General features: G+C 44.0%; 1 protein-coding gene across 1 annotated transcript; it reads left to right on the top strand.

Moving 5' to 3' along the window:
- Positions 1-636: 636 nt before the first annotated feature.
- ints2 (integrator complex subunit 2) lies at positions 637-16,785 on the top strand. The gene is made up of 25 exons (XM_030792749.1): positions 637-798; positions 1,595-1,888; positions 2,247-2,385; positions 2,882-2,984; positions 3,084-3,197; positions 4,538-4,668; positions 4,781-4,951; positions 5,134-5,354; positions 5,699-5,824; positions 6,007-6,078; positions 6,948-7,062; positions 7,578-7,646; positions 7,775-7,909; positions 8,543-8,719; positions 9,590-9,698; positions 10,339-10,443; positions 10,565-10,729; positions 11,673-11,874; positions 13,811-13,936; positions 14,399-14,600; positions 14,865-15,122; positions 15,233-15,340; positions 15,469-15,574; positions 15,923-16,099; positions 16,541-16,785. The coding sequence occupies exons 2-25, from the start codon at positions 1,596-1,598 to the stop codon at positions 16,720-16,722; spliced, it is 3,606 nt and encodes a 1,201-aa protein (XP_030648609.1). The 5' UTR covers positions 637-798; position 1,595; the 3' UTR covers positions 16,723-16,785.
- Positions 16,786-26,130: the final 9,345 nt, after the last annotated feature.

Raw genomic sequence — 26,130 nt, forward strand, 5'->3', positions numbered from 1 at the left:
AAAGCATAAACATGGTCTGAAGAAGACGTGACCCCTACTGAAGAAAGGGCTATTTGAATTGAATCATTTTTCCCTTTTTTTTTTAAATTTAGAAATCGTGTTGCCTACTCTGGGAGAGAGGCCTTTTAATACGATTTAGTAAATGCGATGTGGTTTCATGGCGGTCATAATTTGAAGTGAGCTTGTTAAATTTGTCCTATGGCACAATTTATCATAAATTCCACGAAAAATAAAAACAAATGAGATGAAATTAAATGAAATGGTTTCTGAAGAGCAACAACTGATGCAATTTACTCAAAACTCCATTGCATTTACGATGCACTTGCAGAAATAAAACAATTGTGGTATCTCGGGAACTCCATCCACCCCGCCTTTGTTGTATTGACAGTGAACACGACGAGAGCTTCTCGAGATCTAAAGAACGTGAATGCAGTTTGCCGGGTAGAGCTAAGAGGCTATCGCGTGCACGAAGGTTGCATTCATCTCGCTAACCCAGAGACCATTTCGTAAAATAAACGTATATGAACTTAATTAAATAAATAACCTTATAATTAGTTATCAAATATTCTTTTAAATGATCGGCTCACATGTAATGCTCATTGTTCAAACATATTCAACTGGATTCTCCTGAATGGAACTTTATAGATAGCGGGACAGCTTGCGCTCGAGCCGAGGTAGCAAGCTAGGAGGAAGCCGTGAATGCTGTGGCTTACACGGTGGTGGTGAATCACAACGGGCCGAGGTCTTCGCGGCCCTTAGCATTAACAATATCGGAGGAACCGAAACGTTGGAAGCAAGGTAGGTATTTTTATGATATTGCATTATTTAAGTTGCATATCTTATCTATGCAAATCAATATCCCAACTTGGAAGTGCCTTTCAGGGTCAACATCTCCGGCAGTAACTTAGTATGCTAACCGAGTTGCTAGCAAGAATCATCCTCGGTAGGCTAGGAGCAAATTTCAGGCTGTTGGTTAATTTGTCAGCTAGCTAGCAGTTATCAGAGGTGCAAGCAGGAGTCGTTGGTGGCTAGATAATTTGCTGATTAATACCCACAGTAGCTTCTATAGGTTGCGGCGTCAAGGTGATGAACAATTTTATAGTTTTAATGCGTATAAGTCGCCAAAGGCGACTGCTCAGGTGTATCCAAAGTTTTCAAAAGAGGTAATACTTTTATATAAGTCAGCCAACTGACCAACCACTCCGAAAATATTCGCCAATTAATGTTCCACTAGGAACTCTCTGTACGTACCAGTTGTTATCTAGCACATGGTGTGTTGACTAGCAAGTTTGTAGTCGTCCCAGTGAATATTACCTGTGAGAGGTGCAGACGCATTCATTCACTGGAAACACAGTATAATGTCATTTGACACTCTAGGCTATTACTCCTGTCTCATGCCACTTACAACAGACTAAATGTCGAAATATTTTTATAGTTCTAAATATGCAAAAACTGGAATATTTTGAAACTGCTACTGAAAAGTTAAGATGCACGAACCAGTCCAACAGAAGACATAACAAGATACCCTTACATTCTACAAAGTAAGAGAAACCTGTGTGTGTGTGTGTGCGCACTACTCTGGGTATTCCCTCAGGATGTCAGACAGCGCGGGTCTACAGTTTGTCAGTCCGTATGCCTTTGAGGCCATGCAGAAGGTGGATGTGGTGCGTCTGGCAGCGCTAAGTGATCCAGAGCTCCGGTTGTTACTGCCTTGTCTGGTTCGGATGGCGCTCTGTGCCCCTGCGGACCAGAGCCATGCCTGGGCTCAGGATAAGAAGCTAATCCTTCGTCTGCTCTCTGGAGTGGAGGCTGTCAACTCTATAGTTGCTCTGCTCTCCGTCGACTTCCACGCTCTTGAGCAGGACGCAAGGAAGGAGCAGCAACTCAGGTATCACTCAGAATACCTAGATGAACCTGCTTTCATCTTATGCTTCTTCTGCGTATTGCGGCTTGGTTGAAATGAAAGTATGGCAGTGTATGGAGTATGGCAAAGATAAAAAACAAAGCCGTCTATGTATTTATTTATTTGCATCACTTTAAATTGGATGGTTCTCAGTAACTTTGGTAACTTTTTAAGTTTTGCTTGGTTCTTTGTTTACCATGGTCACTTTTCAAGTCATCACTGGAGATCTTTACTTCGTCTTACGTCACGTAACCTCAACATATTACGTTATGAATTATTTCTGAGTAATTTTGTGTGAGTGAGAGAGAAACGTATCGTCTTGTGAACTCATGCTCTCCGTCAGGCACAAGGCAGGTGGGTCTAATGGAGAGAGTATCCTGGTGTCTCAGCTGCAGCATGGGTTAACTCTGGAGTTTGAACACAGTGACCCCCTGAGGAGGCTCCGACTGGCCCTCAGTGAGCTACTAGCCATCATGAACAAGGTGAAAAAAACCCGACAACTATCATTCTTACAGTTATTCGTTTAACTTGACTTGAACAATATCAGTACTTTTCTCCTGGGTTAAGGTTATTTGAGTGGTAGTTCACAGTCAGTTGAGTCTCTCAGCCTTAAACTGTAAACTGAGACAGTATAAAAATCAGAAACAATAAGGTTTGATTACGGCTGTGAAAAAGTAATGTTCATTTCTTCACTTGAGAGTTCTTGGGAATCCATAATGTAAACATATGACGTGGTCCATAAAGTAGGGGTACAAAACTGTGTTTCTATCACATTTTTCTGGCTTTTATCAGTGCAAAAATGAAATCTTGGTGTAATGTATTGTTCTGTGTCAAACTGTGACATTTAGCACCAGTAAATGTCAAGTGATTGATTCTCAGGAGCACTTGAAATTCGTTTCAAAGTGTGACTTTCCCTGTACACCTATTTGAGTTTCTTTGTCGATGGCTGGTTTCACATCTTTGTCTCTGGGTTTACAGGTTGCTGACTCTAATGGCGAATTTTTCCTCAAGTCCTCTGAACTCTTCGAGAGCCCTGTTTATCTTGAAGAAGTGGCAGATGTTCTCTGTATCCTACAAGCAGGTACACATGAAGACATGTAGTGTGATTTCCCAATATCGAGATTCCCAGTATCAGCCCACGTGTTCATTTATCTGTTTTTTTGTTTTTTCCCCCCCACAGAACTTCCCTCGTTGCTGCCAATCGTAGATGTGGCTGAAGCACTGCTTCATGTACGCAATGGAGACTGGTTCCTGTGCCTGCTTGTTGCTAATGTCCCAGACAGTTTTAATGAAGGTATGAGAGTTTTTGGCGAAGCTCATGATTCAGCATGACCTTGAAAACAGCTCAGTTTGAATGATTCTCTATTGATAGCATCTTCAAATAGCAGATGTTTCGTAACAAGGTTTCACGGTCACTTACCTACTTACTTTTTATTTATTTTTTTTATTGAAAACACAGCGCTGATACGGAAATGGCAAACTGTAACAAATCTAGCCGCCGCAAGTGCCCGTTTTCCAAATTATCGCATTGCTATGCTCAACATGAAATGATTTTATGCCGCATTTTATCCGTAATTGGAATTTCATCTGGAACAGTTTTGTGATGGCTCTGCTGAAGGAGGAGCAGTGACGGCTCCTCTGTTGTCTGGCTTTGGCCTGAGTTGAACGAGGGCGTTCCTCAGGGAGACGCATTAAGTGATCTCCATGCTTCTTGCACCTCCTTATCGCCGGCGGGAGGTCACTGATGAGTCAACAGCCTGTTTTGTGTGTAGTCCAAACAGGACTCTTAAACAGCTTGTATTAATGACCATTAAGTCGTTCTCTCTGCTTGTTATGGAGGCAGTCTCTTTATTATTGAAGCAAAGGAAGGGTAATCAATTTAGTTGTGAAGCTTTAAAGGGGAGTGACTTACTGAAGGTTTCCAAAGTGATTATTTGTAATCAAGAGTTGGTAAGTTACTCAGTGGCGGCTTTTTTGTGACAGGCAGTGTCTTTATGAAGAAGACTCAAGTCAATATGATCTGAGCAGTTGTCAAACCACCTCCCTCATTCAAGCATAAAAGTTTTGCCACTTTAACTGTCAACTGCATCGACGACCAAGGGGAAAAGAGAGAAGCCGTCATTAAAATGCAGACGTTTTGAATGCTACCGAGGCTCATTTAAAGGCAAATAAATGAATAAATATTTAACGGCTCGGTGGATTTGCGCTGGCAGTCACCGCCGCGGCATCATCCTCACAAACCAAGAAAGCATCGCTTAGCTGAGACACTTTATAAACAAGGAAACATCTTACAGCTTATAAAGAGGAGGTGTGTGTAATTCTCAGTCATGCCCGATAAAGTGCCTCCGACATCTTATAAATAATCTTTGATCATAAACAGGAGTAAAAAAACAAAAAGCAACGTGTCTTCATTTTCAGTATGAGTAGTGATATGAAAATGACATATAACTTTGATTTAAGCTTTAACACCTTGGTTTAATGTCTAACTACGGAATATGTGTATTTGTGTCCCGAAAGCCAAGTTTTAACAGACAGTTTCATTCAGGTTTATTTCTCTGGGGAAGAAGACATGTACATAACTGAGATGTGTGTGTGTGTGTGTGTATGTCTCTCTCTCTGTGTATGTCCGCGCAGTGTGCCGGGGTTTGATCAAAAACGGTGAGCGTCAGGATGAGGAGAGCGTGGGGGGGCGGCGGAGGACGGAAGCCCTTAGACAGCTGTGTCAGATGAACCCGTCTCAGGCCCTCAACATCCGCGCCATGGTGGTGAGAATCAAACCCCCCCCCCCCCCCCATTACTCTGCTTTAACCTTCCATCACATCTCACACAGCGCTGCAAGTTAGAGTAGGCCTGGTCTAATCTCTGCTGTGTTTACAGGTGGAGGAGTGTCACCTGCCAGGACTGGGCGTGGCACTGACTCTTGACTACAAACCGGACTCTGCAGATGAGGCGGTCAGTCCTCTGGTGTCCTACGTCAGCGGTCTGCTCTTGGGAACCAATGGGAAAGTCCGCACCTGGTTTGGAATGTTCATTCGTAACGGCCAGCAGGTGAGACCATCGCAGTTAACTGAACAATTATGACATACGTTGTTGTAGTTTTTTTTTTCAGCAGATATTGGCTTCATGTTTATGTGAACACAGAGAGACACTGTCCTGATGTCCTGTCTGTTTCTCTCTGTCTTTCTCTCTCTCTCTCTCACTCACACACACTCACACACACACACACGCAGAGGAAGAGAGAGAGCAGTTCAGTGCTGTGGCAGATGCGGAGACAGTTACTGCTGGAGTTGGTGGCTATCCTGCCGCGTTCACGCAGTACCCATGTGCCCAACGACAGCGAGGCGAACACGGAGAACAGCTCCGGCTACTCAGGCCTGCGGGAGGAACACGTGGTGAAGGCCAGCGCACTGCTCCGTCTCTATTGTGCCCTCATGGGTATAGCTGGCCTCAGGTACGAACCTCACACCCCACTGCAGATACAGACACTAAGGCTGAACTACTCGTCAGTCTACTTATCTGTCTCTCTATTTAGTTCACCTGTTCCTTTTCTTTATTTTTACAAAACTTATTCAGCACCACTTCTGTGGCGAAAAAAAAAAAGGCTTTTTTCTTTTTGGTTGATTCTCTGTGTCTTGATGGGACGGAGCATTTTAGGATCATCTCCATTATGGCCTCTTAGTAATTAGTGTTGTCGGGGATCATTTGTTACCCAATGGGGCTGGTCCCGTTGTGGTGGTTTTTTCTTTTTTTTTTTGTCTTAATTTTTTAACGTGTGTTTTATCTCGCCTCACACAGACCTACTGACGAAGAGGCAGAGCAGCTTCTCCAACTGATGACCAGCCGGCCGCCGGCCACGCCCGCCGGCGTTCGCTTCGTCTCCCTGGCCTTTTGCAAACTCCTGGCTTTCCCCACGCTGGTCAGGTTAGAGAACTCGCCTTATACCTGATGAATATCGCTCTGCAGCAGTAATGGTACTGCAGTGCATGCTGTGTGCTGTAGTAATGAATTATTGTCCAGTGATGTGTTGTGTAGCGCATTGTAATGGCTTAATGTTGTCATCTCTCTCTCTCTCTCTCTCTCTCTCTCTCTCTCTCTCTCTCTAGCACTCCAGAGCAGGAGCAGCTGATGGTGATGTGGCTCAGCTGGATGATCAAAGAGGAGGAGTACTTTGAGAGGTACCGCGAGCTGGCGTGGGAGCTTTTTTCTTTTTTTTTTTTTTCCTTTCCCGAGAATTTAATGACAGTCAAGGAAAATGGCCGATTTAATCGTTACGATTTTTAATTTGGCAGATGTCCAGTTTAATCATTAAATGACTGTTATTTGAGCATTCGTTCGAATTCCGGCGACGACAAGGCTGTCGTCTCGGGTTCAGTTATGAATTCACAAGGCTCTCATAGCCAATTTATATCTTATTTCCGGGAACATATATCCTCTTTCCTCACCACCCCCCAACCCTCTTACCCTCTTTTTTTCCTTTTTTTCTTTCTTTTTTTCGTTTTCTTTTTTCACTGTGCAGCAGGCAGCTGAAAGCCTAGACAGAGCTCATATTAAAACAAACAGAAGGGAGCGGGGAGTGGACATAAAGCGGCAGTGCTGTGACAGGCCTTTTTAAATTTAATAAGCTCTTCATGTGCTTTGAGTTATCACTGCAGCAGCTTGCCTCTCCCGTGACCCCCTCCGGGGCGCTCCGCGACGGAGCTCCATAAATCTCTAGAGATATGCACATCAGCGCAGGGAGAGGGGGGTTAAATTAGAGCCACCAAAAAGATGGGTTTAGAAAGGGAAAGGGGTGATGGAATGGGGATGGGGGGGGGGGTGGGGGTAGGATGGTGGTGGTGGTGGTGGTGGTGGGTGGGTGGAGGAAAGATTGGGGGGGGGGGGGGCGATGTTTGTAGTGTTGTCGCTTTGGCTGGTGTGATCAGTTTATTAAAATGCCATCCTCTCCCTATGTCCAGGATGTATTAGGAGCTCCTGTCTCTAAATCCCTCTTCTCTCTCTCTCTCTCTCACCCCCCCCCCCCCCCCCCCCTTCTTCTCTTCTACAGTGCTGCTGGCGTGTCTGCTTCTTTCGGAGAGATGCTATTACTTGTTGCCATGTATTTCCATAGCAACCAGCTCAGTGCTATCATCGAGCTGGTCTGCTCCACTCTGGGAATGAAGGTAAGGGCTGGAGGGATCAATACACCCGTAGCAAGGATTCGCTTATCTTTAACCTGTACTGCTATGCACACGAGCACATACTTTTGACCTTCAAACCTACCATGCACCTTACATCTAAGATTTACACTTAAATGGAGTACTCTTTGACATTTTCTGCACAAAGTGCAATGTCCGTTAAGACCTTTCTTGTGTCCGTCCAGTAACCTCGATGAATACTGTTCCTGGTGTAGTGTCAGTCCAAAATTAGGCTCTGCTCTGATCCTGAGTGACAGGGATGAATAGTGATCTGGTATATTTTAAAGCCTACATGAAGTATGGTATTCAGAGACCAGATCAGAATAAAGTATTTGTGCTGGTAATGACCAGTAGTTTGAGAGGCTTATCCTCTGTGTGCTTAAGCTCCATGCTTAATGTATTCATGCTCACTTTCCTATCGGATGAATGCGTGTAGGCACAGCGTTTACATCACTAATAGAGTTATTGATCATTCTCTGACTGATACTGTTATCCTACAGATTGCCATCAAGCCCAGCTCTCTGAGCAAAATGAAAACTATTTTCACCCAGGAGATCTTCACCGAACAGGTAAACTGATCACACATGACCAAGGTCAATGCCTCCTCCCAAATCTCCCTCACTAGCACAAAAGAGAATGAAAGGCTGATGTTTGTTTGTGTGTGTGTGCGTGTGTGTGTGCGTGTGTGTTTTTGCAGGTGGTGACTGCACATGCAGTGAGGGTAGCTGTCACCAACAACCTCAGTGCCAACATAACTGGGTTTTTACCCATCCATTGCATTTACCAGCTGCTTAGGAGCAGAGCCTTCACCAAGCACAAAGTCTCCATAAAGGTTGTTTATGCCTAATGATCTCTTCCCCCCTCTCTCTCTCTCTCTCTCTCTCTCTCCCCCTCTCTCCCTCTCTCTCTCTCTCTCTCTCTCTCTCTCTCTCACTCCCTCGCTCTCTACCTCTCTCGCTCTCTACCTCTCCCTATCCCTCTCGCTCTCTCTCTCTTACACTCTCTCTCTCGCTTTCTCTCTCTCTCTCTGACACACTCACTCTCTCTCTTATTGACTTCTCTCCAGTGAAGAGCATTGTCTGATTGACTTGGTTATCTCTTCCTCCTTGATTCACAAAGAGACACTTTATTGATTCAGGAGATTCATTAGTTGAATCGGGTGTCTCCGCCTGCCTGGCTGATAAGTAAGAAACATAACAATTAAACTGTCTTTAAAAAACTCAAATCTCTATCCACCGGCGGCAGAAAAGTCAACTAAGCATAATAGCTCCAATGATTGTTCGCTGCCTGACTGGAAAAGGCTTCCATCTCAAAAGCATATGGTGTCCCTACAGTGGATGTTAGAACAATTGAATTTGAAATAAAAAGAGAGAGAGCACCAGGGATAGATTACAGAAGAGGTTAAGGAGGGGGGCATTAAATGTTTGTTTGTTTGTTTAATGTTTGTTTGTTTACATTGCTTTAGGACTGGATCTATAAACAGCTTTGTGAGACGACCACCCCGCTTCACACTCAGCTGCTTCCTCTCATCGACGTCTACATCAACTCCATCCTAACTCCCGCCTCCAAGACCAACCCCGAGGCTACTAACCCACCAATCACAGAGCAGGAGATCCTCAACGTCTTCCAGGGCCCAGCAGGGGTGGGTCATATTTGGGCTGTCTGAACCCTGTCATCCAAGACTATGGTTGTCATAAATATGGAGTGATGATTTCCTTAGTTTAATCTCTATCTTCAAAGTTATTTGTTTCAGTGGACGGTGATTACATGAGTAATTTAAATATGAATTTGGCTTTCAAAGTATGGGCAAAAGGTACTGTAGATTGTGTCTTTTGGTTCTGAAGTGTCCCTCTTTTTGATGTCACAAAATATACAAACGTTTATTTTATCGCAGAGATCCTAAGCCAGACCCTCTTGTTGAAGGAGAAGTCTTTTTTTTTTTTTGTACGTTGTCACCCTAGCCATAATGGCTGGAGCAGAGCCAAAATGTAACAGGATAAAAGATGACAGCTATTAAAGAGCAGACAAACTGCATGGCCACAGTAGAAGCCCAGTGGTGTCGTATGAACTCCATCATTCATTATCTTTTCTGACAGTTGTGGGGTTTATGGTAAAAACCCGTCCACCTTGTAAAACTGATGGATGGTACCCAGTGCAGAGAGCCCGATCTGTCTGAAATGAAAAAAAATCACGTTACTTTAGAATTAGTTATGTATTTGTTTAGGGGTTTGGTAGAGCCCTGGCTAAGTGTGCAGTCTATTTTAAAACAAAAAGCTCTTAGTAGTATTCTATAATCCAAGTAATCCAAGCTGTTGCACTGCTAGGCACCAAACTTAATAACAGTAACGTCGTTATACGTCATTAATGCTGGGCTGATGTCCTCTAAGCATCTCTGTTTAGACCACCTTGGTTGATCCCACTAGGGAATTTATCTTTTTGTCTGTGACAATGTGCAGTGCAAGGCCTCCTCTTAACCTCTGTTTGACCTCCATTTCTCCCCACGTCCATGCAGGGAGAGAGTGCACGGACACGCCCCCAGTACAGCATCACCGCTCAGCTCCTGATCCTCTACTACATGTTGTCCTATGAGGAGGCTCTTTTAGCCAGCACAAAGGCCCTGGGTTAGTAACAAAGCTACTCAACCCCACCACAGTACACGCGGGATGTCTTTCACACACACACACACACACACACACACACACACACTCGTAATGTTTTCGGCCAAGATACGTTATGTCTGGTTCTGTTTAACCAGCAATGTGATTCTTTGAGTAGGAGGAATCCCAAAAAAAGGCTGTCATTCTCCTTTTAATGTTTAAGGTCTAGGAGACTGTTTTGGTTTTTTTTTAAATTTTGCTTCCTCCTACTATGTCTTCCCAGCCTGCTCCTCTTTTTTTTTTCTTTCTCTCTTTTTTTTTTCTAAACTCTCTTTCATTGGCCTTTCAAAGGGAGCAAATGAGCACCTGTTTAAATGTATAGCCACCGGTTAGCAGCAATCACTGGCACTTTGTTTTTTAAGCCGCACGCAGGTTATGTTCCCTCATTAGTCTTTGCTTGTTTTTCAGACACTCCTCTCTAAATTGTTGTGTTTATTTAATCTCTTCCTGAACCAATCAAGCCAAAGTAATGATGCCCTTTGGCTGTGTAAATAAAGCAGGGGAAAAAACAGACAATCACCTGTGCCTCAGGTCCATTTATAGGAACTTTTTTTTTTTTAACTGAAGGCCGACTCTAATGAGCTCTCTCCTCCTGTCCGTCTAGCCTTGATGCAGAAGAAGCCCAAGTCCTACTCGGCGGCTCTCATGGACCAGGTCCCCATCAAATACCTCATCCGCCAAGCCCAGGGCCTGCAGCAGGAGCTCGGAGGTGAGAAGAGAAGGAGGTCTTTGTCATCCCGTTGGCCGCCGTTGCCTTTAAAATGTTTTATTGTTCAGTGTCAGATTCTCACCTAGGCTTTTTTTTTTTTTTCGTGCCGTGTTTCTCTCAGGACTGCACTCTGCTCTCCTCCGTCTGCTGGCCACAAACTACCCCCACCTGTGCATGGTGGAGGACTGGATCTGTGAGGAGGAGGTGACTGGCACTCTACCCCTGCTCAGACGCATGTTACTGACCAGCTCTACCTGTAAATACTCCCAGACTCAGCTCCAGGAGGGTGAGTGGCAAAGACAGACACGCGCACACACACACCCCCTGCAATGCTTAGATGGCACATGGCCACAAGTTGTCTGTGTGTGACAGGGTGTGAGAGGAATTAAGGAATAACACACATGGTGTTTCCTGCCTAGGCAATTAATGTCTTGTGTTTTTTTTTTTTTCTTTCTTTTTATAGAATCAACTTCTTGTTCTCATAGTCAGACAGACAGTTTTTCATTTCTCAGCCCTGGTTCGTTTAAATAGTAATTATAATAAGGACCATAAATTCATCTAGATTTTCCACCAAAAGAAAAAAAACCAGATGAATGTTAAATGTCTACGAGTAGCTGGACCTGGAGGCTTGCGGTGCTGTATATTTAAGTGTGCATGAGATGAAAAGCTTGTTTTTAAGGAGAAACTGCTGCAGGCGACTGGTTCAGGAATTAGGCTACAGAAAACTCATGCATATCAGCACTGTCTGAGGGGAAAACGCACTTGTTATTGTCTCTCTGATATTAATTGTCTCTGTCATTGTTGGAGCCTGGTCTTTTAGTATGACTCAGCCTCAAAGTAAGTGCGCGCTGTCTTTCACCAGTGCTTTGAGAAAAAATTCCTCAACATCCAATTTGTTTTTTTTTTAACATTTGTTTAAACCACGGGAGGAGGGCCTGTGAGTTTACTAGCTGTGATTTCTTTTTTTTTTTCAAAGCTGTTTTGTTGGGTTGTGTGGGTAGGAGAGACAGTGACGGAGGAAGAGCAGAGACACTCTTTAAGAACGTCGACTTCCCTTTGGCAGATATTTAACTGACATCATGTCAGTCCCAGTCCCCTTAGCTTGTTCCCACCTCCTGCTGAAACTATAGAGAACATCCACAGTATCAGGCTGAAAACAGGCAACTCGCATCAAAACCGTCGTTTCACCGATTATAAGAGTTTGTCATGGTTGTTTTGTCTCGTCGCAGCTTTCCAGAACCTTCCGACCAGCGGACCCAGGTTGTTGCGAATCCTGGAGCACCTGACCTTGCTGTCCGCTAGCGACCTCATCCCGTATGCCGAAGTGCTGACGGCGAACATGGGCCGGCTGCTGGAGGAGGGCGTGTCTCGCCGGATCCTCCAAACGGTCAACAAACTGTGGATGGTACTCAACACGGTCATGCCTCGCAGGTGAGTGCTACACACGCCCTGCCAAATTCATCAGGGTATTAGAGGCATGCTTAGAGAGGCTGGAACTACACTCCCAGAATACAGAACAAGTCAGAGATGCTAGCATGAAGATGGCCAGTGGTGTGAGCTAATAGTTTTGATTAGGGTATGTGATCATTTATTTTGTTATCCATGTGAAGTACGACAATTCTTTACGTACGTTCAGCCCTTAGAAATCTCTTTTTAAATGCTTCATCCATTACAAAACCGTGGTGCAGTAAATAGTTTGAAAGGTTTTTGCTCTCGTCTCTGAAAATGTATAGGAGCATGTATATACAGCCAGCAGGCATATAGGTGGACATACACCAGTCAGTGGACTGGTATTTTGGTGTGATTTCCCCACTGAGATATGAGTCGTATATATATCCTCAGATCTATTCCTCTGCTTTTTCTTTTTATCGGCTGGCTTTAGAGCTGTGGTTTTTTTCACCTTGGTGGGTGGATTTGTCTTCAAAAAAAAAAAAAAAAAAAACCAGAAGGAAAAAAAAGAAGCAGCTGAATGTCCGCAGAGAGCCCCAGGGCTCTGCTGTTGGTTCATGTGTGAATGCAGGAGGAAGGATGATCCAGTGCTGTTGAAGAGGAGCAGCTGGGAACTGGCTTTAGGTCATTCTCCTGGGCTTTGGGCTTTAACACAGCTGCCTTAACCTCTCTGCCCCCTCCTTCTCGTCCTTCTCCTCCTCCTCCTCCTCCTCCTCCTCTCCCAGCCCTCTCCTCTCCTGGCCCTCAGCGCTGTGCAAACGGCCAGGGCAGCGTGGAGCCGCAGCCTGCTGCATGCACGTCAGTTCAGCCTGTGCCTGTTCACAGAATCAAACTTATGTGGCTTTGTACCTCAGGCCTGTCAGTGTCTGACTGACCTCAGACCTGTCAAACACAAAACACGGGACGTTTTACAGAGTAACAAAACAACCACCGTTTGTACTTCATTGATAGTGCCAACTGGTGTCACCACTTAGCAGATTCGTTTGTGATTAGTATTAATTCATTTCTCTCCATAGTCTTTGCTACATTCATAAAATTGTGCTCCTTATTTTGTGTGTGTCTGTGTGTGTGTGTTTTTTTTCTCCTTTTTGTCATGTTTTGTTTTTTTTTTGTTGTTTTTTTTTTTTAATATTTGTTTGCTCTTGGATGATCTCTCCCCCATCTTGTCCTCAATCAGAGACGGTAGTCTTATCTGCCTGCAGTGAGATCAGCTAGGCTAGTTAAGATAAAGAGAGAATCACTATTAACTCCAGACTAAAACCACTGTGTTTGCATTTGGAACCCTCCTAACGTCCAGGGCAATTAAGAATTCTGATTGGTTCTATCAGCGTGACTGAGAAAATACAGGATCTTTTGTTTTTGGTCAATATAGAGGGGTTTTTTTGTCAAATTCTTTAAAGTGCCATTCTGACAAACAGAATTGTTGTTTAGCATGCGTCTGTTATTATCCTGTTACCCAGTGCATTTTTTCACTGTGCCTGCCTCTCAGCTGACCACTACTGTATGGCAGGAATGCCAGGGTTACAGAAAAACAAAGCACACATACTGTTCTCAGGTGCTCCTATTTAGTGTGCTGTTGACTACAGCGAGATCCTTGATCACCAAGAAAGCTAGTAGGGGTTCTTGCATTGACTCTCGGTTTCTGCTGGAGTTTAACTGTTATGAGACATGACTGTTGGAAAGGGTAATGTCTACTGTCTTTTCTTTTTTTCTCCCCAGCTTACTTTCTGACATACGGAGATGTTCCACGTCTTAATGAGAGGTGGAAAGATCAGCCTTCCATCATGAACATTTGTGTGAAAATGAAACCTTTAAAGAAGATGTCGAACATGGTGTTTAACAGTTTTCTTCGTGCTTGTGTGTGTGTATGTGTATGTATGTGTGTGTGTGTATGTGTGTGTGTGTGTGTGTGGTGCAGGCTTTGGGTGATGACCGTGAACGCCTTGCAGCCCTCAGTAAAGATCCTCAGACAACACAGATACACACAGAACGACCTGATGGTCGACCCACTCATAGTGCTGCGCTGTGACCAGAGAGTCTTCAGGCAAGTGCACAGAAAACTCTGTTCGTGTGTGTGTGTGTGTGTGTGACCTTCCAAAATCACTATGTTTCAATACCCTCACTGGTGATGCTTACTTGAAATTACAGCATACTCATTAACCTTCACAATATATTCGTTTCTGTTTTAGTCGTCAATTTTTATGTTTCCAGTGACGCTGGGCAGTTTGAGTGTATGGGCTGGACTGCAGCTTGCTCACTCAGAATTTGAATGACTTTGAACATGGCCCAGTGGGTGTCATCAAGTGCTTTTGTAGCCATCAGTATGAACACGTGAATCCCCACTGTTACAGATGCAGCGAGGTTTTGAGTCACCAGTTATGCATATACAGGGAAACAGTGACACGCTATGACTGTGTAACTCAGTGGGCATCATCAGAGATGACTACTTATTTGCACACAGTCACTGAGATTGTGCATCGGTGTGTGTGTGTGTGCTCGTGCTCAGGTGCCCTCCATTAATGGACATAACCCTCCACATGCTGAATGGATACCTGCTGGCCTCGAAGGCCTACCTCAGCGCCCACCTTAAAGAGACGTCCGATTTCGAGCGGCAGACGCAGACCATCTCCAATCTGGGTCTGACGGGTCAGCCGGACACGCCCGAGGTGACGCGGGAGGAGCTGAAAAACGCCCTGCTGGCCGCCCAGGTACCAGCTCTCTGCCTCTTTCACTGATTATCTTATTTCATCTTTTTCGTTTTTGTACTCCACGGCATTGAAGTTGTGTTTCATACTTCATGCACTGATGACAATGAGAGCCTCGCGTTTTTTTTTTTTTTTTTTCCTGCAGTCGTATTACCTTTCCGTCACTTCTTGATCTGAGGTGTGAAATGTGTGTGATTTTTGTAATTCGTGTTTAGCCTTGCTCTCCACTCTAACTGGCACTGGGACTTTTCTGTGTAAACCTCCCAGGACAGTGCAGCTGTGCAGATCTTGCTGGAGGTGTGTCTGCCTACCAAAGAGGAAGAGGAGCAGCTTGGGGGCGGGGCAGACAGTCTGCTGCAGGGTCTGCAGGAGAAGGGAGCCGCAGGGACGTGGCGCGCTCAGGGGAGGCGGGAGCCTGAGGGGGGGTTGCTGAGTGACCTTAGGGAGGTGCAGTGTCTCATTTGCTGTCTGCTGCACCAGATGTTCATCGCCGACCCAAACATCGCCAAATTAGTCCACTTTCAGGTAACGCCTTAACTGACTCACAGACTCGCTGAACGAGCGTGCGTACCATTGAGTAGAGATATCATAAAGCTGTGTGCACTCTCTCTCTCTCTCTCTCTCTCTCTCCTCAGGGTTACCCACAGGCTTTGCTCCCTCTGACTGTGGCGGGCATTCCCTCCATTCACATCTGCCTGGACTTTATTCCTGAGCTCCTAGCCCAGCCTCAGCTGGAGAAGCAGGTACGGTACACAGTAGGACACACCTAGCCTCTAGTCTCCTCTCCCACAGGATTACGATTTGGGCTGAGAAGAGCCTGTGTGTGTGTGTGTGTGTGTGTGTGTGTGTGTGTGGTGTGTTTTCCCCACAGATATTTGCCATCCAGCTCCTGTCTCACCTGTGCACTCAGTACGCTCTGCCCAAGTCCCTCAGCGTGGCCCGCCTAGCTATCAGTGTTATGGGAACTCTGCTAACAGGTGGGTTATTGGTTCACTCGCTTCTCTCCTTAACTAAGTCTTTTTGTCTCGATTAGTCTGTCTCTCTCTCTTTTTTTTTTTATTTTGTTTTGTACGCGTTCTGTGGATTCATTTCCATTCATTCTTGTTTTGGTTTTATCAATTGTTGTTGTTGTTTGCTTCCCCCTGTCTGTTTTTGAGCTCACACACACAGCATTCCCTCCTTCCGTGTGTTGTGCTGCCATCTCCTGGTTGTCTTGCTTCCTTACAGTCTGATGTCATTTTCCACTCACAGACACCCTGACTGTAAGGCCAGTGCCCAGCCTTTGTCTCTCTGACATAAGACTTGTGTTGTGTTTCTGTCCCCAGTCCTGACTCGTGCCAAGCGATTCTCCCTCTTCATGCCAACGCTGCCGTGCCTGGTGTCCTTCTGCCAGGCTTTCCCCCCTCTGTATGACGACGTGACCTCACTACTCATTCAGGTGGGGCAGGTGTGTGCAGGTGACGTGTCCACCAAAGCCAGGGATATAGATCCGTTTGTCGCAAGTAAGCCTTTCCTCCCACTTCATCTCTACTGACCAGACATCTGGAATGATTTGAGTTCAGAGACAGCCATTCGGTTCAGATTTGTCAGTAATAGAGTAATACTGCATATTATCCTTGCTTTTTTATTGTGTGGTCTATTTACTACCATTTTATTTATTTTATTACTTTTTATTATTATCATTATTATTGTTATTTTCTTTCTGCTGATATGTAAAAGCACTTGGAGCTACATTCTTTGTATGAAAAGTGCTATACAAATAAAGTATTATTATTATTATTATTACTATTATAGGGAGTAAATAAAAGACTTGCTCTTTTATCATGTTACGTGGCATGACCCACAATAACGGTTAGAGAGGAATATCCGGCAGAAGTTTTAACCCAAGCCTTGTAGCGTTTGGTGTTCCAGTACGTTTAGTGTCGTGTGCTGCCTTTCTCCAGGGCTGGAGTATGTGAAAGAGAAACAACGGGAAAAGCTGCTGTCAGATGCGGGGTTGTTGAAGCCCATCCTTCCCAGGAGATCAGACGAGGAGTTGGAGGGGTCTGATCCCGACGTCCAGCTGTGCTACCGAATCGAGGCAACCTTCATGGACATTATCAGCGCCAGCCTCAAGGCCATGTAGAAATAGCACAGGCAGGGTGTACACTGACACATCTCGCCTCAGTGATGGATGACACCTCCAAGATCACCAGGACTATATAAAAATAAATAAATAAATAAACTGTGTTCTTTGTGATGGTCAGTAGACTCGAATGAAAAGGAACCCCCCCCCCCAAAAGCCATTAAAGTATACTTCTTGATAAATAAAAAATAAAAAATAGCTGTTTGGTATGAGGTCAGATTATATTGTGGAGGAAGGGGGGGCGGGGGGGGGGGCAGCTTAAGTGGGTTTGGCAAAGAAGAGATGATGACTTCTTTTCCACCTCAGATGTACTTTTTCAAGGTCAAATATTCATGAGAGATTTGAGTGCTCTTGTGTGTAGTCAGAATGTCATGCAGCAGGTGTCAGTGCACTGTAAAGAATTAACAGCACATAATGAAATTTCTCTGATTTGGGTTGGGACTGATGTGTATGGTACAGACGGATTGTGTTTGTCATCCTTTGGACCATAAGTATCTGTGTGTCATCCATGTATGTGCATTGCTCTTAACTGAGGAATAGCCACCGTTATTGGTCTGTTTTCTAGGCCATTGTATAAAGAGAGGAAAAAGCAGGCAAACAAAAAAAATATTTTCATAGCTCAAAGTTTTGATATTTTCACTAAGAAATGAAAAAAACAAAATCCTTAAATCATGATGTGAAGTGTGTAATGTATTGCCTTTATACAGAACTTTGCTGTAGTTATGAACTTTTGTATTTTAGTGAATTAGAAATCATGAATTAGAGCTAATTTTAAACCAAATCAAATGTGAATCAAACATTGTTTTAATAAAAATGAAATGAAAACAAACTAATGCTTTGGTCTTTTTTTGCATTGTTTACATCAAACATATATGTGTGTGTAGCAGTAATAAGCTTAATATATGACACATATAGTGCTATCCTTTTCAAGTAGAGTGTGTAACACTAGCTGGCATGTCCTCAGTGCCTTAGATTACTCCTCACATGTGATGGAGGAAGAAATTCTTGCACCAGATAAACACCCTCTCTAATGACGAGGGGGAAAAACAAGAAAAGAAAAAGTCTACGCAAAGCTGACCATATTAGTGACTAGCATAGTCCTCCGTGCTGTCCTTGAACAGCAGTCATGTCTTTAATTATTTAACTCGGTATTTTTTCAAAACCGGTCATGGGGCTTCACTGGACAGCACATTGCTAATGTAACCCTGTGCTAACACCCTCCCTCCCCATATAATTAATTAACGGCGTGTTGATTAACAGACAAGTGGTACCAGGTGTGTTACGTGATGGTGTGGAGCAAAAAAAAAACCCCATCACAGTCCCAGAGGATCTGTAAACTGGAATTTGAAAGAAGCTGATTTGAGCCATTAGGGGGCGCTCATGTCACACGGTAAATTCTCAGACACTCACAATTTGAAATCATCTATCACAGTTCCTGTAAGAGGCGCACAGCTCAGACATAGGATAAATACACCGGTCTGGCATAGGACCCTTTAACCAATTGGAAACTCATTATCAGATCTCTGGATGTGATATAATGCTGGCTGCTTGTGCCGTTTACGTCAGCTATTTTGTACTTAAAAGGTTTTGAAAACCTTAAATGAATAAACCTCTACGAAGCACTTAACTATCTCCTTCTTTCTCTCTTCCTCTCCACACATAAAAACACAAGATTTGAGTGAGGAATTTGCAGGAACCTGCCATAGAAGATGGTTTCCTGAGTGTCTGATACAACATGCATTAAATAAAGTTTGTGACGATACATCCTCTTGTATAAGAGCTTCCCCCCGTCTTGTATCCATCAGTTCTGAGGGCAGACCAACCCACAGCGAGATGGAAGTCAAACGGTTGGAGATGAGATGCTGGATGAGTGTTAAAGTTGTGAGCAGCTCGGATCTGTGCTCCTTTGCGCCACGCTTTTGACTTTATTGTGCTGTAACTCACTGACGCTCTGAACATCGCCTGAGGCGAGCGGGGGTGAGATCACAGCGTTGCTTTGTTTCAACTGGAGGCTCAACCCAAAAAAAAAAAAACACCTTTTCACTCAAACCAGCATTTTTCTCTTGCTCCTGTGTTTGTTCCTGAGACTAGAATCGCGGGGGAGTTTATCTGTATGTTTACGAGTTTCATGACTCGATGTTTAGATTTTACATGTGTCTCGAAGAGGTCATTCCAATTACTCGAGTCATTTACCGAATTTGTATTTGACTGCTGCCAAGCATCATGGAGTGGGAGTAGAGGATTCAGCGTGCTTGCATGCCAATGAAGCGGTTCGACCTTTGCTCGGGAAGCGTGCTTTCTCAGTAATGTTTTCCCCGTAACAGTACTTAGTTTCCTGAAAACAGACCATTGAACTCTAAATACAGTTAGAATATAATTCATGCTTTGATTTGACAATTGACATCTGTTTAAAGTTTCATTTTTGGCTGCACAGAGTCAGCTTTTTCTTTAATAAATGGTTGTCTTACGCCAACTTTCCATATGGTAATAGCTGGCAAGCGTTTAGACATAATTACCACAGATACTTATCTTTACAGCAAATGTCAAAGTTATGAGTTGTACCTATCTACCTTGTGAAGATATCGGTTGATCTAAATGGACGCCAAATGCACGTGCTCAGGATTTCAGAAAGTATCAAATGTGCGTGTCAAGTGACCTCTCAAAGCTTTGCCTCTCTGACCAGAACCAAGTCCAGTCGAGCCTGTGTCTGGGCCAGATAGTTAGATCAAGCCTCTGATCTCCAGGACCAATTACACACTGGCTTTATTTATTTATTTATTTTTTTACTTTGATAAATAAAAGCCCACACAAAAATCAGAACAAAAACCGAAATGAAAAGCACAGTTTGAGAGTGGTGTGTGTGTGTTGTATTAAAACAATCTGTGCTTCAAATCATGATATCAGTTAAATGGCTGAACAGACCTTAGCTATTTACAGCTATTCACAATCAAATCACCATATTCAGCTCCAGCCCCACAACCTCTATTTTTACCTTATTCAGTGTTTGGCTCACAGCATTAGATTATGTCCTTTAGACCTGTTTATGAGACTAAAAAAAAAGCGGTGTATCGCCTCTATAAATGAGTTTTCCTGGGTTATTTTCTCTTTTAATGACTGAGAGGTACCATATGCTCCTAAAGAATTAGCAAATTTACCATCCAATTAACCCAGCTATTAAAGGTAGTGCTGGAGTCAAGGGAGTTAACCTCTCCTCACTAAAGCTTATGGTACATGGGAACTGAGACACCGAAATGCTCGAGGGTTTTTTCCCCCCCTTGCGCCATCTGGTAAGCGTTGAAGGTATAATATAGTCAGCACCTGTGGATTGTCTGATTACTTCATGGTGCTAGGCATCAATCATGCTTCGTACGCCTAACTCATTTTCTCTTTCAGACGCTGTGTGTGGTCAGGAAAAAAAAAAAAAAAGGAAGAAAAGACCGGCAAGACTGAATTAGTTCAGTGGAGGTCAGTGAAGCTTGGTGCATTTGTTTTGTATAGCTACACGTTAGAGAAGTTCTGGAGATCTCTTAAAAAGAATACGGTTCACTTCCAGAGCAACGCGCCTCGCTACGGTTAAACGACCCGCTCGTACGTCATCCGTGGTATGTGTTGCCTCAGACAATATAGTTAGAAACGTTTTCTGGTTCTCCACTTTTCTCACCAGGGTTGTGTTATTGTTTGAAGTATGCCTAAAAACAAATAGCCTTCTATGGGCTCAAAGTTGCATGGTAGGTGTCGAAAGCAGTTGCTGGTGTCTCAATAGGTGGTTAGAGCTGTTGCCTCACAACAAGAGGGTCCTGGGTTCGACTCCCAGCCGGTCGGCCAGGGCCCTTTCTGTGCAGAGTTTGGGTACTCTCCCCACGTCTGCGTGGGTCTCCGCCGGGAGCACCGGTTTCCTCCCAGAGTCCAAAGAGACCGTGACAAGTTGTGGGTGGTCTCACGCGTACACCAGGCTATGTGCCAGTCACTGGATTTATTCATTTAAGAGCAATGTCGGTTTGGACGGATTTATCGGTTGAAAAGGCGCGCAAATGGCCGCTGTCAGGCCATGGAGGGTTGTCAGTGCTGGGATTAGCTCGGCGGCGAGTTTAATTTTCTCAGCTCATTGGCAGTAGTTTAATCACCCAGGAGGGGGACAGGTGAAGCTACCGGTAGAGACGACCTCTGCCCCTCTCATCATTAGCAAGCCAATTAGCTGCACTGCAGAGCTCCTGCATACCAGGCCTCTTTGCAACAACAAAAACAAAAACAACAGAATAACTCCAAACCCAGAGCTGCGTATGTGGAACACTTGTGTGTTGCGGGAGACAAGCTAAACTCTGCTTCCGACCACCTCAGCAGCAATTAGTGTTTTTTTTTTTTTTTTTTTGGTCTTGGCATTTATTTATTTTATTTTTATTGTGAGGTCCCTGAGTCCGAAGTCACTTTGCTTAACACCATGGAAAGTCTTTAATAACCCACTTGCAACCGACTCCCACCTACACACAGTTGAACCCACTGTATCCATCAGGATATTTTCTAAGTCAGCAGGGACAAGTGTGTGTTTGCTCAGAATGGACCGCTCATATGGAAACCTGATTGGTCATAATGGCAAATCCCTAACGTGGATCAAAATGACTCATTCTGTCTCTTTTAACTGCTTGATCCTTTTTCAAGTAATCAGCAGGAGGAAGGATGATAAAGATCTATTTATTTAAAATAAAATGCATAACAATACAGGCCGCATGGGGCTATTTTAAAATACCCATTGAAGGCTGAAATGCTGACCTTGTTGAGGAAGCAGTGTGCTGCATTGCACCATAAAGAGAGCATCTCTTCTGGGAAGGCCCTTCAATTTCACTCTCTAAGCCAAACAGATGGTACCCGAAGCTAGAAGGGTATCCATATTAATTGCACAATTACACTGCACTACACGAAGATTGTGTCATTAACACCGTGATTGAAAAAGCAATTATGGTTTTTGATTATCATCATCCTCGGAAGAAAAAAAAAAAGAAAAGCTGGAGTTATTTTGTTGTTGCCTCTGGGCTTTTGTGTGTGTGTGTGTGTGTGTGTGTCAACAGATTGATCTCTGTGGCGCAGACATGGGCCGGCCCGTTTCTCTTGCTGACAGGCACATAATTGGCTGGCATAACATTACCATAATCACCCCTTCAGACTTTTTCACTCTGAGGATGAAGCGGCCTTGTTGTATCTCCAAGCCGTCTTCTCGCGGACGATCAAGAGATCTGTTTATAGTGTTACACCCCGTGGCTCATGTAACTGTCCATCACGTCTCTCAGTATCATTCACGAAGCTTCACATCCCTACATCTGCTATCTCGAACCCTCACAAAGCTTTCAGTGAAAGCAGGTGAGGACAGACAAGAGAGGAAGCTTGGATTTATCTCTGTTGTTCCCCCGGCTTGTACTCGAGTTGTGTGTTTTTTTTTTTTTTTTTCAAACGTGGAGAATTTGGCTTGTAACAGAATCAAATGGAGCCAGGTTGTATCGTGATAGGATTCCCCGGTTGGAGTTGTTCTAATTCCGACTTAATCCAGCGAGGACGACCGAAACAAATTTTAGCCAAACGCCTGTAGACTTTGAATGGTCTTCCTCCAGCAGACAAACGCATGCACACACACACACACACACACACACACACACACACACACACACACACACACAGAGTTTTTCAGCAGATGGGATAAAAGGATAACACCCGGATAAAGGCAATAAGTGAATGTTAGATAGTGTTGTGTTGTGATAGAGTCAAGTTCGGTTTTAAAACCTGATTTTTGGAGGTTGAGGGAGATGAGCGGCATTCCAAAAAAAGAGCAGTAGCCAGCTCCTCTCTCTCTCTCCATGTAAGGCTTTTGATCCAATCTGCAATGCTGTTAGCATCTCAGGTGTGAAATCCTCAGCGTCTAAACAGCTCAGCGCCTGGCGTACTCAGCTGTGAAATTGTATCTGTTCTAGCACCCCCCCCCCCCCCCCCCACACACACTCCTCCCCTCTCCTTCCCCCTTATCCTCTTACCGCCTGTGAGAGTGCAGGGGAACGCTTTAGAACCAAGCATGTCCCACAGAGACACCACGCTATTGCATTCCACAGCCGAATAATTATTGTCCCTCCCTCGGTGCGGTCATCTTGGCCTCTGAGCGGCGCTCTCCGCAGTAGTAGCTTACGATCGGTTTTTGAAGTAAGTAACCTGTTGTGTCGATCTGAAGCTTGACAAGCTGCCGACATGAATATGTTTAACAAACCAGTTCTCGTACATTTACATCGGGGATGGCTTAAACTCTACTCAGGGGAGAAGAGGACATGAAAAGTTTTTGTTATAAAGTACAGGATGCAGTAAGTGGACTCCACATCTTCGTCTGGATGAGATGCACCCTTTTACAAAATAGTTAAGTTGGTGTAAGTGATGAGACATTGCTGAAACTGAACTGTGTGAAGGAGAAGCTGGGTTGAAGGAGCTGACAGGTTTTTTTTTTTTTTTTTTAAATTCAGTCTTTTCAGACCATCCACTGCTATCGCAACGCAGTACTCCCACCTGCTTGACACGGTGCCCTGTTCTCTAAGTGCCGTCTTTTACCAGTGGAAAACAGACTGCCCACACGCTGGCTTGAAGTGACGCCAGTGCAGTGTCATCCATAAGCCGCCCACACACATCACCTTCACACGAGGAGCAAACAGCCCAAAAAAAAAAAAAGGTTTGACATGATGACAAATAGCTAAATATCTTTTCCATTGAGAGGACAATGCAACCGCTAAGGAAAAATCTTTTACGTACTACAGATGTATAGTAGTCAAATACTGACTGGGGGGGTTATAGTTTTATCTCTCCATGGAGCAAAAACTTGTACTCCCTAAAAATATGGTTGATGCAAAATATAGTTCCCAAATGTAATATTCACCAGTAAAAAAAAAAAAAAACGACATGCAGCAATTCAGAAATTATAGAGAGCATTTCCGGAGAACATTCAACAGTGTTCTTATTCCCCCACTCATAGGATGGATGACAAGAAGAAAAGGATAAGGAATATTGGAGCAGGGTTGTTGGAGTGGTGGAGAGATGAAAAGATGGTGAAATTGTGGGGCTCTGGAGTCCTTCAGTAACTCTCCTGAAGAGCCTAGATGTTACACTCCACTTTTCCACCTCTACTGCCTCCATCACCAAGGCCACTGATTATAGTCCCTGAGAATAATGACAGAAATCAGAGCGCTCTCTCTCTCTCTCTCCTCAAGCACTACCGCAATCACATCAAGGCTTTTTCCGGAATAACGCGTATGAACCGTCTAAAAACATAAAAAAGGACAAAGGAGAGAGAGCTCAAAGAGAGAGAGAGAGAGAGAAATGGACCCATGGCTTTAATTAAGCCTTATATTTCCATACCGGTCGGAACACACTTAGGAGAATATTGTAATATTAAAAGCTGGGTACAATGTCAGCTCTTGATGCATTGGGGCACACATGAAACATGAAAAAGGCATAATTGCCTCTTAGGTCATTTGAATTGCTAACTAGGGAGCCTGACATTTTCAAATCACCACCGTTCTGAAGTGATCAAGACACTCTGGCTCACGGTAGATTGCAGGGTTTTTTTTTTTCCCTCGCACAAGTGGCATTTAAATGAGTAAACCTCACTTGTTTGTGAATGGCATAAAAACGTTTGGTTTTATTGCGAGAGACTCAGTTAAAAAAAAAAAGAAAAGAAAACTGGAATTGAAGAGGCTGTAAAAATGGGAATCTTGAGGGTTTTTCCTTTTTTTTTTTTTCCGCTTGCTTTTGTGAAGGTGCCGCGCCCGCGTTGCATGGCTCTTTCGTATTTAATTAGCCCTGATGTGGTCTAGCTGTTGTACTTTTAAAACTGGAATTAGTCCATTTGATTGTGGCAAGCCTAATTATAAACTAGATATGTTGTGGTAAGATTGTAACAGGTTCACTTGTTAAAGAATGGGGAGTTAAATGGTGTGTGTGCATGTGCATATGTCTGTGTGGCTGTGTGTCATATGTGCACTGAATTTGCATTTATTTATGTGTTGTCCTCAGTATACTTTTCCAGTCCGTGTGGATTATTCATATTTGACGCATTGCCTCTCAAAATGACTTGCCATTTATTTCTGGCATTTATTTTTAAGCTGAAACCGAATTACGCTGAACCGGAGCAAAATTCATCACCTCGCGTTAAAGTACTGTTTTAAAAGGCTCCGCAGTCCCGGATACAGAATTATGTTTACGTGTAACATTCTCATATAATGCTATGGTACCACCAAAGGGTTTGATTGATTTATTTATTTCTTTTTTTTCGGGTAGAGGCTAAGTGTGCACTGGAGTTCAAGGAGGCAAAGCAAATTGAATTCCTGTGGTTTTGTGCGATGAAACTATGTTAATCGGCCTCTGTGCAGCACACTGCATTTGTCTTCATGAATCAGGGCAGCATGTAATTACTAGTTTGACACAGGCACTGTTGCAGTGTTTCCACCAGGGCTAATTTTCATTCCTTTTCTCGCTCTTCCTTGTGGGATAACAACAGCAGTAGCAAACAAAACAAAACAAACAAATAAAAACCTCACTTATAAAATGCATTAATACAAATTCTCTTCTTAGGAGAATAGGAGAATATGGAACAATTATTGCCTCTTTTTTTTCTTATTGCCTGGTTTTTTGTTTTTTTTTTCCTTAAATATTGCACAGTGACCTTATTAAAAAACACTTCCATGGTCTGTGTAAGGGAGAGGCAGAACACGAGTGTAAAAGGTAAAAGTCAAGCATTTTCTTATTTGAGAATTAGACAAGGTATCTCCTGTGGGTTTCACCAGGGAGGCAAGAGGGGGTTTATTTATTTATCTATTTCTTTATTTATTTCGCAAATAGTTTACATGCCTTGCACCTCTTACTCTGAAGAAAAAGAAAAAGAAAATCCCTCCTCACTCGCCAGAGGAGGAAGTGGCCTCCAAAGTGTTTATTTACTGTGCTTACTCCCTCCTAGGCCTCCCCAGATCAGGGAGGGAGAGTTCTCAGAGGTGTAGTGAATATGTCAAGTGTGTGTTAAAAAAAAACACCTCCTTTTTCTACCCTCTCAGTTCAGCCCCCTGCTCCCCTGCCCCCCCCCCCCCCCCCCCCCCCCCCTCCCCCGGTAACCCTGATGGTTTGGGGTCTCCCAGCAGTCTATCATGCAGCTGCAGATGAAAGCATGGCTTCTGTAAGTCTCCACTCCTAATCCAAACAGTGGATCATGCTACTGGGCCTCCGCCGCCACCGACCCATGCCAATGGGGGTACAGTAATAAGGTCCGTTTGGGTGGGAGCGGCTGAAGCAGGAGACAGGGGGAAGAAAGGAGACCGGGCTGGGTGCTTGGAAAAGGAGCAGAGACAGTAAAACAGAAAATAACAAGAGACAACGTCGAGCTGGAGAGAGAGTTAA

This window comes from Chanos chanos, chromosome 15 (assembly GCF_902362185.1).
Source record: "Chanos chanos chromosome 15, fChaCha1.1, whole genome shotgun sequence".
In the NCBI taxonomy this organism is placed as follows: Eukaryota; Metazoa; Chordata; class Actinopteri; order Gonorynchiformes; family Chanidae; genus Chanos; species Chanos chanos.

Excerpts from the sequence above, each read along its gene's own strand:
- ints2 (XM_030792749.1), top strand. The coding sequence starts at position 1,596 with ATGTCAGACAGCGCGGGTCTACAGTTTGTCAGTCCGTATGCCTTTGAG. Across the intron at positions 5,355-5,698 it reads ATGGGTATAGCTGGCCTCAG|ACCTACTGACGAAGAGGCAG; the intron begins GTACGAACCTCA and ends CGCCTCACACAG. Across the intron at positions 7,063-7,577 it reads GCTCCACTCTGGGAATGAAG|ATTGCCATCAAGCCCAGCTC; the intron begins GTAAGGGCTGGA and ends GTTATCCTACAG.